We start from the raw sequence: 15,851 nt of genomic DNA, 5'->3' as shown, positions 1-15,851 counted from the left end.
AATGTAAAAGTGTGTTTGTCCTTTTTTATTGGGAAAAAATATATTGTGTTCCTGTCAAGTAGTAGCATTTAATTACTTCCACAATTAAAACAGTCAATTGGACACTAAAAAACATATTTATAAGAGTAACAGGTATTGTTTTAAAAGTAAATAAACATAGTTTGCATGCAAATAAGTATAATATTGATTAATTTTACTCAACACAGGAGAAAGACAGGTTCTCAAAGTGGGTGGGGCTTGAGGAGAGGATGAGTAAGTTAGTCATTGAAAGGCAGGAGTGGGTCTGATGACAGACCTCAGGCATTGCCCTAACTACCCCTGTATGGTTCAGAGAGGAATGGTGTAAGTCCACTTTCTCTTTTCTTCCAGTGAGAGATAGTTTTTGTTTTGGTTGTAGTACTGTGTGAGGATACTTATTGCTCTGCTAACAGTTATAAGGCGCAGGACCTTCAGCTTCCAGGCAACTGAAGTTGAGCGTTTAATGTGTCCCAGATCCACAGATCTACTGACATTGAACCAGGAGGTGGTCCCCAAGATGGATTCAGAAGCATACTTTATAGGTTGTTTTTAAGCCTGATCCATTTTCAAATGGTACCAGTTTAAGCTACTGCCAGTGCTCTGACTGGCCTAACAGGGGATTGTGGCTTTCTCCTCTGTAGTTCTAGATAGTAAGGCTGAAAACTGAGCCAGCACAATGTCACCACTGGAGGTTGGAACCACACAGAAAACATTAGCAGACCATAACTGTATGTACATAAAAATTAACATTAACCTAGGTAGAAAGGATGAAATAATATCCCTTACATTTTTAAAATTCAGATGTAAAAAAACTCAATTTCTTATGTTGCAAGATTCTTTGTTTTTAAAATTGCTGATTTAAATAACTTCTCGACTTTTAGCTTTTTCCAAATACTCCCACCTATAATACAGAGAAGTAGAAATTGTAAGGGGGACCCCGATTTCCTGGATTGACTTGTCACTGTTGCTGATCCCAGAGCAAGAACCTGAGATTATAAGATTCTGAGAGGCTGGACCACATCAAATGAAAAGATATATGCACATCATAGGGATATCACATTGGTTAAATATACAGAAGTTAACTGTTGTCAGGAAAGCATCTCTCCTGCTCTTCTGTGAGTGCATGTCTCCCTCTGCTGGCCACCTGCAGATGAGCGCTGCAGAGGCTCTTGTGAATCTTGAACAGATAGAGGGCCAGGCAGGAAAGTGAAGACGCCATCCATCACCATCTTCTGTAGAGTTTAAAGTTATTGGCATGAACAGTACCTCACATCCTCTGTCTCTACCAAGGGCTATGATGACTTTTGTTCTCCATCACAATGTGGGTGGAAGAAACTTTTGTCATGGGGACATTTCATAAATCATCACCCCAACAACACTATATTGATGACATAATGTTAGAAGAAATGAGCTGAAATTTCAAGGTCTACAAATTTCTTCTGAAAACACATTTGCTCTAGAGGGTAGCATACAATTCTAAAATACTCAAGGGCCTATCACACAGGTGAAGATGTGTGAACTTTAGAGAAGGGATCTGAGGCATCCTGGGTCATTCCTTTTCAAGTAAGTATAACGTGAAACCACCTCCAACTATGAGATTGAAGCATAGTGTTGGCCTGTCCTTCCTAAAGTGTTGACTCAACACATTCCACAATCAGTTCTATTATGCCATTCAACTTATCAGTTGTCTTGGAAGACTATTTTTTAAAGTGTGCCCAGGGAAAAATAAAATTTTGCAATAGACTGGTGTTTTGACACAAGTGATTTTTCACTTGGCCATGTGACCTAGTACATTGCTTAGTGCCAGATGCATATGTGTAAGATGATCTGTGAACTCTCCTGCAATGTCCTAAAGGTATAACAGCATAAATCTGTACAGTTTTAGAGCAAGATCATGCAATACTCAGAAAACAAATAAAGGATTCACTTTCAAAATTGGTGTTCCCAGAACCTCACAGGTTTCTGGTAGAAATGCCCATGATTCATTAAGTAACTCTGTGACTGGATGTCACTTATAAACTGGGAATGTTAGTCTAACCAGCTTAAAAAGTCACATGAGACTCAGCACCACTCAATATTATGATGGATATGGTACTTTTGGGAATGGGTAGAAGCAAATTCTGAGGTTCTGTTTCATTTACATGGACATGTGTTCCTGTTCCCATATCACTTTCTTTTCCTACTGTACCTCTTCACATTAGCTCACTCCCTTGACCTCATGAGTGTTCCCAATCAACTAATGCCAGATGTTAAAAAGAATAGCCAAGAAAGCAACAAGCAAAATCTTGCTTCTTCATATGTGCATTGGCATCACTTATTTGTGCTAGTAAAAGTGAACTGCTTTCACACTGTGGCGTCAATCATGGGCGGCTGTGAATTATTATTTTGAGTTACCAAATATTTGTGCAGAGTATGTGTTCATTAACTTACTGTAGCCACAAGAGGGTCCTGAGTCAGTTATATGCCTGGATTCCTGAATAGATCATTGGACAAGGTACTGGAAAGAAATTTGGAAGATCAGAGAGAGGATGCTCTAGAGAAGAGGTACGTGGATGAACACATGTGAGTGGGAAATTATGTGCGCAGAATTTTATTCACTATGTCAAAACAGCAGAGAAAATCTGCCTCTGGTATGATAGCAAGCAACAGTCTATCCTGGAAGACTCATCCACCTCTAAGCAGATTAATTTTGCCCAGTCTTTTCTCTGAACTTTCACAGTATTTGCACAATGAATTTTTAAACACAGTAGTCAGGGTGACCTAGATGTGGTATGGGCATGGACAATAACACGAGCCATGCCTCATCACCCTGTTTCCACCAGGATTGATCCCAATTTATACCTTATGACTCAGACACATTCTCAGTCGGGTGGTACCTCCATTCGGGACTGGCTGGACTGAGCAAACACATGAGTCTGCAGTCAGCTGGTGGCTCTCCTGCGGCTTGATGATCTAAAATATTTTCTTAACTGATCTAATAGCTGATTCAATGTGTAGCTTAGCAGCATTTGGCATCAGTTTATGTGGGTCAGGAAGGCAGGTCCTATTTTCCAGCCTTTATTAAGTTTGTTCCTGAGTCAATTCTGGGGTGTAAGTCCATTCCATGGGTATAGTCTAGAAGAGATTCTGCACTGACCATGTGTAATCTGAATCTAATGCAACTTATTCCTGAGAGTAGATTCAGCTATCTTCTGACATGCTGTCTTATACAATTTAGTCCCCCCAGGCTGACTGAACAGTGCAGTCAAATCCATTTGTTTTCCCTGTTTGCAGATGTGAGAGAAACAAAATGAATCAAAAGTGTTCAAAATCTTTTGACATATGACTTTGTTTTTGAGCAGATTTAACAAAATCTACCTAGTAGCCAAAAACCAAAAATATGAGTAGTTTTACTTGGGCAATCACTGAAATAGTGGTATAAAATGCCATATCTACCCCTCTACTGGAGAAAAATATGTGCGAAGAACAACTGAAAGCATGAAGGTTGGTAGAGAGAGAAACAGTCTTTATATCACTAAACCAATCCAGCTGCATATACACCAATAGTTATTCAATCAAAATAAAGTCCAAGATGTGTACTACTTTTGGGTTGCCATGAAATGACCAGTCTTAATCACAAAGGTATTAGTCTGAATGGATATAATTGACAAACAAATGTAGATAAGACTGAGAGGATTTGGATGTTCTTTCATTCAGTCTTCTCCACTTTTTTGTCTGGCTGCTTAGAGGGCACCTGGACCTCCTCCATTGTCCTGCAGGTTCTGCCATGTCTAGGCTGTTGCGGTGGGTGGAGCCCCATGTGTGGTGACTGAGTTGTCGTTCAGGCACTCAGGGTCCAAAAAAGTCACCTGCAACCTACTCTGAGTTCTCTACCATCTTGCCCTATGGTGCCTGCTCCCCAGACAAAAAACACATGTGGGCAGCTAGGCTTCAGCAAGCAGGGAGGTTTGTGCTCGGGGCTGTACCACTGTGGGAGGATATTTTATATGTTGTTGGCAGTAATAAACTCCAACATCCTCAGCTGCCACCCTGCTGATTTTTAGTGTGAAATCAGTGCCTGACCCACTGCCACTGAACCTGTCTGGGACTCCAGAGGCCCTGTTCGAAACCCTATAGATCAGGAGCTGTGGAGACTGGCCTGGCTTCTGCAGGTACCAATACAAATAGGTGTTTCCATTACTGTGTAGAAGGCTCTGACTAGATCTGCATGAGATGGAGGCCGGCTCTCCAAGGGGGACAGACAGGGAGAGTGGAGACTGGGTCATCACAACATCCCCACTGCATCCTGAAATAGAGAGATGTACAAGGTTAAGTACAAACATTAGAAGACATTATTTTCATTACTTTCTCTCTGTTACTTTTTAATGATAAATCATAATTTTTGTGAGTCAATTTTGGTTCATATCCTTCAATCATTCAATTTAAAAAAGAAACAAGGTTTATAAGGTACAAAGAAGACTCAGAATTATCCCATACCATCCCCTTTTTTCTGTGTCAGAGTCTTCTCTTGAACACAGAACTTGTTGCCTCTGGAATTTTCCCCACTCTCACATATCTAAACATTACCTACCCTACCCTGGAGGAAAGACATGGACATCTGCCATCTAACACGTGGACAGAACTCACAAGAGAGGCAGGTGAGCCCCAGAGCTTGTGCACTCCTCTCAATTACCCTTCCTCATCACCCTCTGCCCTTACCAGGGACCCAGAGCATCAGCAGCCCCAGGAGCTGAGCAGGGAACCTCATTTTGAGAAGTCGAACTGAGGTGTCCTGATCAGTCAAGGCAGGGCCAGAGCTGAGCTTTTATGTCAGATTCACAAGGGAAGTTCCTCCCCAGGGGACAGTATGCAAATCCCCTAGTGGGTGCAATGGTATGGAAAGAGCCAAGAGGAAGGCGAGGCCTCTCTTGTAAGCAAAGTGACATAAAATGTTCTCTGTATTTGGAGAAAAACCAATGGAGATAAAGCTGATGTAGCCTGAGTGGGTGAAATGATACTTTTGTTTCCTTCTGTTTTCTCTAGAAGATTTGTATTTTTTTTACACTTTCTCCGGAACATGTTATACTTCTTTGTAATATGTTGGGTCTTTATTAACGTTTGGTTATTCTCTTTTATAAATCAGTTTAAGAGTCTATGTTCAGTGAATTTTAGATTTTTTAATTGAGATAAGGCACACAGAGTAAAGAGCAAAAATTTTTAATATGTAACTGGTTTTGGTGGCTCAGTCTGTAATCCCATCACTTTGAGAGGTCAAGGTGAGAGAATTGCCTGAGCCTGGGGGGGGGTTCTTGCCCAACTTGGGAAACTTGGTGAGACCTTGTCTCTACAATAAGTCACAAAAAGTAGCTGGGCATGGTGGTGTGGATCTGTAGTTCCAGCTACTTGGATGTCTGAGGTGGAAGGATTGCCTAAGCCCAGCATGTCGAGGCTATGGTGGCCGTGTGTGTGCCACTGCACTCTAGCCTGGGTGAGACTCCAACTCAAAACAAACAAGAAAAATGCAGTTGAATAAAGTTTAGGTAAGTTCACTGTGTAGATGGAACTGTAGAAAATTTCAAGTTCTCCTGATGTTTCCTTTATGCCCCATTCAGTCATCAATTCTCCTTCTATCTCAAGCAAGGTAATGTCATTCTGACACCGATCACAGTAGTTTGGGTTTTTCTGAGCTTGAATTTCACATACTACTTGGAAGGCTGAGGTGGAAGGATTTCCTAAGTCCAGCAGGTGGAGGTTGTAGTGCAGTGCAGTGCACTGCGCTACAGCCTGGGTGACGAGAGTGAGACTTCAACTCCAAAAAAAAAAAGAAAAAGAAAAGAAAAAGAATTCCACATATATTGAAGGAATAATTTTTGTTTGTTTTGTTTTTTAATATTTTTCTTCCTATAAAAAATCTTACTTTTGAGGGCAGCATTCCTACTTGTGTACTTGAAATTCTGCCTGTTTTCTTTTCCTGAAATTCTGAAAGATTTTCTCTTGAATTGATTCCAAAACATATCTGTTATTAATTAATCTATTCTTGCTTGGCAATAAATATTTTTACTTTGCTTTCATTTTTGAAGAGTATTTTCACTGGAAACTGAATTATTGGTTGCCCTCTCCCCCCAGCATTTAATAATGTCATTTTCCTGTCAGAATTCTAGCTTCCATTGGTGATGATGAAAATTTAGCCAGTAGCTCTATTACTGTTTCCTGTATATACTGTGTCTAGTTTTCCTTGATACAGTCAAGACTTTCTTTTTGTCTTTCAACATTCTAACTATAATGTTTTTAGTTATGAAGGTGACATTTATTCCCCAGATACTTTCTTCTACTTCATGATTCCCATTACACATGTGCTGGTATTTTTCACATTGTTCTATAAATTTCTGAAGTCTGAGGTCTTAAGTATTTTTATTTTTATTTAATATTTTTTCCTTTGAATTAATTTCATTTTTTGTCAATTTCAATTTTCTTCTGCCAGCTAAACTGTTATTGAACTTGTCTAATGAATATTGCACTTTGATTATTGTACTTTCCATTTGTAGAATCCCATATAATCCTTTGTTCACAGTTTCAGTTTCTCTATTGGTAATCCCTATTGGTTGATTTGAGAATAGTTTAAAAATAAATTTATTTAAATTATTTATTTTAAAATAATTAATTAAAAAATAAATTATTTATTTAAAAATAAAAATGTGAACATTTATTGTTAGATTAATTGGCCAGTGCTGTGGGTAAGATGCAAAGAATTGAACAGAAATTAGACTAGGAAAAATAGTTTATTTCAAAGGTAGATTAAAGAGAGAGAGAGAGAGAGGGTTGATCCACTTATCAAAGAGAGAAGGGGGCCAGGCATCTGAAGAAAACATAGTAGCCAGTGCAAGAGAATGAATGCTTTTAAAACTTCTTTGTAGGGTGGGAAAGTTGCCATGTAGATGACATGGTGGTCTTGCCACATAAGTCATGAAGAACTGATTACTCTAGATTAGGTCAACTTGACCCTTTATGGCAGAAAGACAAATACTTTCAATAGAAAGATAATAAGTTTAAAGCATGCTCGGGGGGTAACAAAATAATCATCAGTGACCATCTCCTGCAAACTGGTTCTGTCCCCTGTTGGTGATTAGTGGGCAAGTTAAAATAAAATGCTTAAAAAGCATAACAAAACTTAAAATGGCTGCTCTTTGCCTAAAGTGACTCCGTTTTGGTGCTTCATCCTTTCCTTTATACAACAACTACTCTAAAGCCAATAATTTAAAACAAATCAAAATCAGCTTCCACTAACTGTTGTCATTGTCGTTTTTTGCTTTTGTTCCCTCAGTATTGGTCATACTTTTCTGCTTCTTTACAGGACTTCAAAAATTTAAATCTGTACATTTTAGATAAACTTTGGATTATATTTTATTGTGCTGACCATTCATGAATTTCTTTTCATCCATTTGCTTGGGCTTATACTGAAAAATTTGACACCTTCCTTGATGCTTGCCCATTAATATTTGTGATCATTTTAATACTTAATGTCAAAATTTATGTTGGATTTCTAGGAACTGCCCGTATATGAGAGGAGATCAAAGAAAACCTCCAAAACCAACTTTTTTTTGAGTTGAAGTCTCACTCCATCACCCAGACTGGGGTGCAGTGGCATGCTCCCGGCCACCGCAGCCTCGACCTGCTGGGCTCCGGTGATTCTTCCACCTCAGCCTTCCAAGTAGCTGGAACTACAGGTGCGTGCTACCATGCCCAGTTAAATTTTGATTTATTGTGGAGATGAAGTCTCGCCAAGTTGCCTGGGTGGGTCTCAAACCAGCAGGCTCAGGCAATCCACGCACCTCGGCCTCCCAAAGCGATGGGATTACAGGCTGAGCCACTGAGCCGGGCAAATTATTTTTTTGATTGTGTTTATTCCTGCCTGTTTAAATTTCAGGCATCTTCAAAGTACTCTCTATTTGATAAAATACACCAATTGAGATGCTTTCTCCTCTGCTCACCACGGTTTTTGACCTGTTCAATTTTTATACATTTTAGTTCTTTTGCTGCTGTTTGTTTCTCTTCTTCTAAATTGGTAAAATATTCCCTTTGAAGAATTCCTCACCAGGGAATCAAAAAAGTTACCAAGGGTGAGATTCTGTAAATAGGGAGGGTGGGGCATGGGAGTCTTGACATTTTTGGTCAAAAACTACTAAACATTGAGCTTGGTGTGGGAAGGTTCTTGGTGGAAGAATCAATCATCTGTTTACAACTCAGAATGCTTCTTGTGCACACAGCCTCTGACAAAAACTCCAGCTGGTACACTGATGCTGATGGGTTTCTAAGACATTTACCTAGCAGGGGAAGCCTGTTCCAGGAGGCTCGCCCTTCTCTTTACATGGCTTAGTAGTCACCTAAGATTGGGCAGAAGTTTTGCTGAAATATCTTGAGCTCATAAATCTACCTTCCGCTAATTGATCTGTAAGTGGTTTCAGAAGACCATGCAAATGTAGCTAGTTCTTATCTCTTTCAGCTTGTACTTTCAAATGGAGACGCATTGCTCACTTTCTTGGCATATTTTTGGATCACCTATAGAGGTGAGATGGATCTTTTCCAGTCAACAGATATTATGTTGAAGCTGTTATACTTTATATACAAGAGAATTTGTTAGAGAGTTTGTAACTCACACAAGGTAATTCTGAGGAGAGCAAGATATGTTCATGCTGGACTAAGTCGGTTTGAGGTAGACAGAGGGTTGAACTTTTATCTTAGGAGTAGGGAATAGTTTTCTGGTGGCATCAAGGTGTCTGATACACAAATACGAAGTAGAAGGAAAAGTGGGACGTGGGGACTGAAAACTGTCAGTGACAAAACAGCAAAAATTGATTCAGATTGCTTATTAAAATCATATCTTTCCAGTGAGGATCAGCTGGGACTCCAAACTTCACCTGCACATAAACTACTTATATACCTAATCCTGACTTGTAACCCACATCTTTACAATTAAAAAAATCATATATTTCTCATGCCTTCAAATATGTGATTTTTATATGTTGTTCAGTCTTTTATATCTTTTCTTGGCAGGTTGACATGTAAATAGCATGTGCATTATTTAACATACTAAGAATTTGGGGGGAAATTGTGAATTTTGTGAATAATTTGAAAAAAAATATTTTTGTGATGATCAGATCCACATTTAAGAGAGTAATTAAAATGATGTTTCTTATTAACAATTATTGAGTGCTTACTATGTCTATAAGTCAATATTAAAAACATCTGTAAATATCTTTTTACTTGATTCTTATAACAGCCCTATGTATAGTTACTTCTTCATTTTTCTTTATTACAGATGGGAAAGCAAAGAGAAAAGAGTTTAAATGATTTGCCAAATTTACACATTTAGTAGAAGAGCGAAAATTTCAACTAAGATCCTGTGGTACATTCTTCTATGATCTCAGTAATCAGTATTTAATGATCTCTTTCGCCAAACTTTATACCAGATTTTCCCAGTTCTAAATGAATAACTTGAATAAGACCAAGTTGTTGGATCAGTGTGTACTTTTTCTCAGGTTTGTTCCACTAGAGAGGTAAACTTTTATGTTGTTGAAAGTAATAGCATGACACATCTTCTAACTCCAGGCTGCTGACTGTGGGGGTAAAATCTGCCTCATACTCACTGTCACTAAATAAGGCAGAGACATAATGGTACAATAGTACTGTAATTAAGAAGATCGAGAGCCTGTCTTGCTTTTTTGTTGCTGTTGTTGGTCTGAGTTCAAGTAGCTCCTGATATCTTGACTCGTGTTGCAGCTCATGGTGACTTACTCTCTTCAAGGTTTGCCTGGAAGTTTAAAATTGAGACAGTACAATGCCCTCCTCATTGCCATTTGCAATTTTTAAAAAAATCATATAATCACAAATGTCAAAAGTTAAACACATCCCACTCTATGATCCTAGTAGGTTATTCAGCAGTGTGAGTGCTCTGTTAGAAGCTATGGCACAGACCCCAAAGAAGTACTCAAGATTCAACTTACAATGAGAAGGAAGACTTCTTCATCATCACATGGCAACTCTTCATAATCTCATGCTTCACCTGGAACCAATCAGAGCAGCAGGAAGCGAGTATCTCCATCCTGGTTTTTTGTTGTACTTTTTCTTGTTGCTGTTTGGTTTTTGTTTGGTTTTTTTGGGAGTAGGAGTCTGTCAACCCAGGTTGAAGTGTACAGTCACTGCACCCTCCACCTGTTGGGTTCAGGGATCCTTTTGCTTCAGTCTTCTGAGTAGCTGGAACTATAGGTGCACGCCACCACACTTAGCTCATTTATTTATTTATTTATTGTAGAAACGAGATCTCACCATGTTGCCCAGGCTGGTCTCAAACCTGTGGGCTCCGGCAATCTTCTCACCTCCACCTCCCAAAGTTTTGAGATTACAGGCATGAGCCACTGCACCCGGCTCCTCATGTCCATCCTTTCTACATCTAAGGCAGACATTTACCCTTTGCCAGGGACTATCCATAAGGGTTTTGATTTACAGCCAAAAACTGTAGAGAAAGAGTGAAAAGTCGTCCTATTGAGATATTTTGGAGCTTCTGATTCCTGGGAAGAATAATTTACATGTGTTTACGAATGCCTCCTTGCTCCCCAGTATTTTCAGTTAGTAGCGAAACCATTTGAAGCTCCTCACTTTTCAGTAGACAACACAAGACTACTTCCTCTGTCCTCACTTGAAGCTGGTATTCTGGTTATGACTTGTGTGACCATAAGTGTGTTATACAAACCTTATCAGGCCACATTCCTCACAAATAATGACTGACACAGCTATTAATGTAAGCAGCTTGAGTATAGGGTTCTTTTCCTGATATGAACCTAAACCTGGGAATGTTCTATATATCTATACAACAAGATTATGTGGTCAGTTACCTTACTAATGGAACTTGGAGTTTTACAGTTGATGGCAACAAAATAGAAGAAGAATTTAGAGAATACTATTTTAAAAAGCCATGCTTGCACTATTTAGGGGGAACAATAGAAGCTCTCTAAATTTTAGGGAAAAAATCACAATAAAGTGAAAATAGCAAAGAATTAATGAAGAAAGTTTAGTTTGAATTGTCTTAAAGGATAATGATAATTTAGATCGATAGAAATGATACTTTAAAAAATTTACTTAATTATTTGCAGTTTAATTTGATAAAGTTGCTTAAGGGATTAAAAATACAGCTTGGGAAGGAGAAAAAAAAAGACACTGGAAGCAGAAATTCCCGAAGAGAAGCTGTTGCTTTATGCTATGCGGAATTTTGACTATTTTGTGCCTTCTATCTGAATGGCAGTTTTCATCACACTCTGTAGGGTATCTATGTCATATTTCTGTGCCACTATTGTTTACAGTTCTTGAATGGGATGGCAGGGGACTATTCAAGTACTGTAGGCAAAGAATCTCTGCTGCGTAGAATCTGATTTCAATAAGGAGATCTTATATTTGACTTGCCTCCAGCGTGGGAAAATGCTAGAGGGTGTTTGGGGTGAAAGTTAGTATATGTGGCATGTGATGGAAATGTGGATTGAGTTAACCAAGAGTAGACAGTTGCCAACTGTATATCCCAAGATGGTTACACAATTCCACATTTAAAAAAATTATCTAATAGCATGAGGTCAATAATTCTCCTATGGGACCTATTGGCATATTTTTCTCCTTTTGAATCTTAATAGGCCTGTGATTGTGGTAGAAGTAACATCATGTATCTTCTGAGTCTACAGCAAGTCAAAAGAGGTTATAAAACATCTGCCTGTACTTTTGGGGAAAGTGTAAAGTAAAGCAAGAACATGCACAGAGTCATAGACTCATCTGAAGAATCAGCCATAGCTTGCATCAGCTACCTTTGACATGACTTCCTCTCCAGTCACCATCAGACTGCATCCACTTAAGAAATTCTAAGTGGAAATCTTGGACAGCTCAGAAAACACCTACAGTCATAAAAATAAAAGTACAATAATATCAGTTTTAATATGTCTTTAAGTTTTGAGTGTTTTGTTTTGTTACTGCTGTTTTAAATTAGTAGTAACTAGATGCTAATTCATAAATATAGAAGGAATATGGAAGTAAAATGTCATCTATTGATACTTCATGAATCTGGGTATAATGTGTATGGATGTCTTATTTATTTTGCCATGTTTCTTTAAGTTTGACATTATGCCAAAATAAAAAGTTATATAAAATATGTTTAACAAAAACAGATGAAAGTGTACCAAATTATATTTAAAGAATTTTTTTAAAAATCAATAAATGGAAGGTTGTATCATGTTCATGAATTAAAAAACAATATTGTGTATCTCCCCAGATTCATTGATTTTTATTCACAATAGAAATATCAGAGTATTGTTGTTGAAATTGAAATGATGCTACTGTAATATATATGGAAAAAGACAAAACAGTAGTTAAGATAGGCTTTCATAAGTTTCTTTAAAAACTATATGAATGACTAATGCTACCCAATATCAAAGCCTTTAAGCTACAGTTAATAAAATAGGAATATTTGAGTGAATATAATAGTGAAGTGTCAAAAATTAAGCCAGCTCAATCAATTTGAGGATCCAGAAAATTAATCACACATATGTAGTTACTTAATTTGCAATAAAAATGCCAATAAAATGTAATAGAAAACTTTAAAATAAATTATTTGTACTGGATCAATTGGCTATCCACATTAGAACAAAATGAAACTTGATATCTATATTTTACCATATACAAATGTCAGTGCTCAATGGATCATAAATATTAACATGAGAAGTCAAAAATATAACTTCTACAAAATAGCATAGAAAAATAATAAGTAGAAAAGTATGTCTTAAAGAAAATGAACAAGGTATTAAGCACAAAGAAAGGAATTAATAAATTAGACCTCACAAGTATGATATTCTCTGTATAAAGTTTGAAAGAAAAAAGTGCTTGATGAATATATATAAAATAAATAAACCAATAAACCACATAAAGAATACATGTTCCAGAACTGTGACTGAATTGAGAATGGAGGTAGGAAGAATAAGCTTATGACTTAGTGAGGAACTTCAAACTAGATATAAGTTATTGTTTTAAGTGTTTATTTTGTGGTAAAGATACAAAATTTGTTATATTACTAATATAAACAAATGAACTAGTGAATACTAAAATAAAAAATAAATAAATAACCATGAATGGACCAATGATAAGAGTACATTTTGGACCAAAAATATAATTATTAATCATCCTTGTTTGTTATTATTGCTTTCATTCAGTTAATGAAGTTGAAGTCTACTAAAAAAACTAATATAAAGAAAACAAAGGAAGGATGGAAGGGAGAGAGAGAGGGATAGAATTTGAGAAGAGAAAAAAATTTAAAAAAAAAGAAAAGGAAAAATAAAATACCATGCAGAATCCAGAAGAACGTTTTTGCATTATGCTATGCATAATCAATATAATTTTTAAAAATCAGAGCCCAAGCTGAAAAACAGAACAAAATATGTAATGATTGAAAATGTACATGTAGTTTTGTAAACTCTGCTGAAATATGAGAAAAATAAAACTGCATTATTAAACAGAAAACTTAATAAAGCAATAACAAAATTGGCACTGCAATTGATTATATCAGTAATGAAAAATTTAAACTAGCATAGCATTTTCATTTCACATAGTAGAAAATTGTGGGAATAATTAACAAAGAAACCATGCCGACATCTCACTTAAGGATGCCAAACCAGAAGGATTACTTGAGGCCATGAGTTTGAGACCAGATGGGTAACATAGTACATAGCAAGATCCTGTCACTAAAAACAAGAAAAAAATACTAGACCCTGTGGTGGTAGCTGCCTCTGGTTCCAGATAAATGAGAGGCTGAAGTAGTAGGATTCCATGAGCCCAGGAGGTCGAGGTTACACTGAACTATAATTGTGCCACTGCACTCTATTCTGGGCAAAAGAGCAAAACCTAGATTTAAAAAGCAAGTAAATAACTAAATAAGCTTAAAACAGATACAAGAAAAAAATAGAAAATCAGGCCAGGCATGGTGGCTCACACCTGGAATCTAAGCACTTTGGGAGGCAGAGGTGAGAGAATTGCCTGAGCTCAGGGGTTTGAAACCAGCCTAGGCAACTTGGCTCGATCTAATTTCTACAATAAATAAAAAAAAATTAGCTCAGTGTGGTGGTACCCATCTGTAACTACAGCTACTTGGAGTGCTCAGATGGAAGGATAGCCTGAGTCCGGCAGGTTGAGGCTGTGGTGGCCACGATTGTGCCACTGCACTCCAGTCTGGGCAACAGAGTAAGACTGATTTTTTTTTTGTCATTATGTGGAAATAATTTCTCAAATAAAACATATGGAATGCAATGCAACTAGATTATAAAAAAGTGCCCTGTGTATAAAAAATGACAATATTACTCATGCAAAAATAGGAAGCAATTTTAAAGGGCACTGACAAGTTTTGGCATCATACTTTTGAAATATGGGAAAATTTAATGACCAATAATTTTCTTGACTTGGAAACTCAAAATTGTACATTGACTGAGGTAATAAAAATATGGGCAGATAAACTTATATTTTGATACTTCAAGTTATTTCCATTCTTTTTTATCTGGAATACGCTCACAGTGGTCAGCCTGATAAGGCAAATTTCACTTTTTAAACAAATATTACTTAGCTTTAATATATTTTTATTTCTCTAATGTCCTTTAAAATGGATTACTGAATATTCCTATCAAGGTTACAAATCCTAATAAAATATATATATATCAATATGAATGAATGAATAGATGCTATTATTAGGGCAGTGATCTGAGGCCCTGTCACAGGTATGCAAATAATTGCACAGATGATAGATTAGGAAAAACGGGATTTATTCAGAAAGATCAAAGAGAGTGGATTCACTTCTCCAACAGTAGAGAAGAGGGCCAGATATTAAAAGGACAGCAAGACCCCGAATGTTCAGGGCTGGGGTCTAATAGGGTTTTCCTTTGGGGGGGGCAGGCAAGCGTTCTTGAGTGAGAAAACAAAGAGAGCTGGTTCCCTAGAGATGGTTTGTTTCCTTGTATCTCTGACTACCTGATAGATTGTGTGTGGGGGGTGGTTAGTCAGTCACAGATGATCAGTCACATAGACAAGAAGAGCTAAGTCAGTAGCAGGAAGACAAATTCTTAGAACAAAGATTATAACATAAGAAGGGCTAGGCCAGGAGCTGAAAGACAAATTTTGGGGACAAGGATGAGATGTTAATTTCAACATCCATGACCAAGTAGAATGAAACTCATCTGGGGGCCAGAGAACTGTTGTTCTTCTAGTTAATTATTATTGCTCTGCATGCAGTCCTGGCCTAAGTGCTTGACCAGACCTACTCAGCGCAACCAGAGAAACACCATTTTCAGCTCTGTCATTTCAGTCTGTCCTCTGGTTGTTTTAAACTATTATTAGTGGTCTGTCCATTGTAACTGCTTCCTAGTGAATTTGGACATAGAGATGTTCCTACTTGCCTAAAGTAAGGGGAGTGGATGATGGGGCAGGAACCATCAAAGTTGAATATTTTTAGCATCTGCACACAAATCACTGTGTAAAAGTACATGCATTATAATTAAGAATACTATAATAAAGGGCCATTTATAACTGCTGTTATGATATATTAAGACTTTGATGTCTAGTAAAACATATTTATATATAGTTACCCCAGTGAGCTCAGCACCCACTCTTTGAATCCTAGCGGCTTCCACTGTAGCACCAGTGAACCAAGTCCGTACTTGGATATCCCTTCGGCTTGTCTCTGAGTGTCTTTGGGTTCCATCATGGAATTTTACTCGAAGTTTTGGGTGGAAGAGTCCTCCCAATTGTTGACACCTCTACAAAGCAGCCAGAATGGTAGTTGTGAG

At 37.5% G+C, this 15,851-nt stretch overlaps 1 gene segment (V, D, J or C); it reads right to left on the bottom strand.

The window, feature by feature from the left end:
• Positions 1–3,909: 3,909 nt before the first annotated feature.
• Positions 3,910–4,795, bottom strand: LOC103255606. The segment is given in 2 exon segments: positions 3,910–4,303; positions 4,717–4,795. Coding segments are annotated over 2 exon segments (411 nt in total).
• Between the last annotated feature and the right edge of the window lie 11,056 nt (positions 4,796–15,851).

Source organism: Carlito syrichta, unplaced genomic scaffold, assembly GCF_000164805.1.
Source record: "Carlito syrichta isolate Samal-C Ts95f unplaced genomic scaffold, Tarsius_syrichta-2.0.1 Scaffold288309, whole genome shotgun sequence".
In the NCBI taxonomy this organism is placed as follows: domain Eukaryota; kingdom Metazoa; phylum Chordata; class Mammalia; order Primates; family Tarsiidae; genus Carlito; species Carlito syrichta.
The sequence above is the reverse complement of the archived record's forward strand: the minus strand, read 5'-3'. Positions and strand labels throughout refer to the sequence as shown.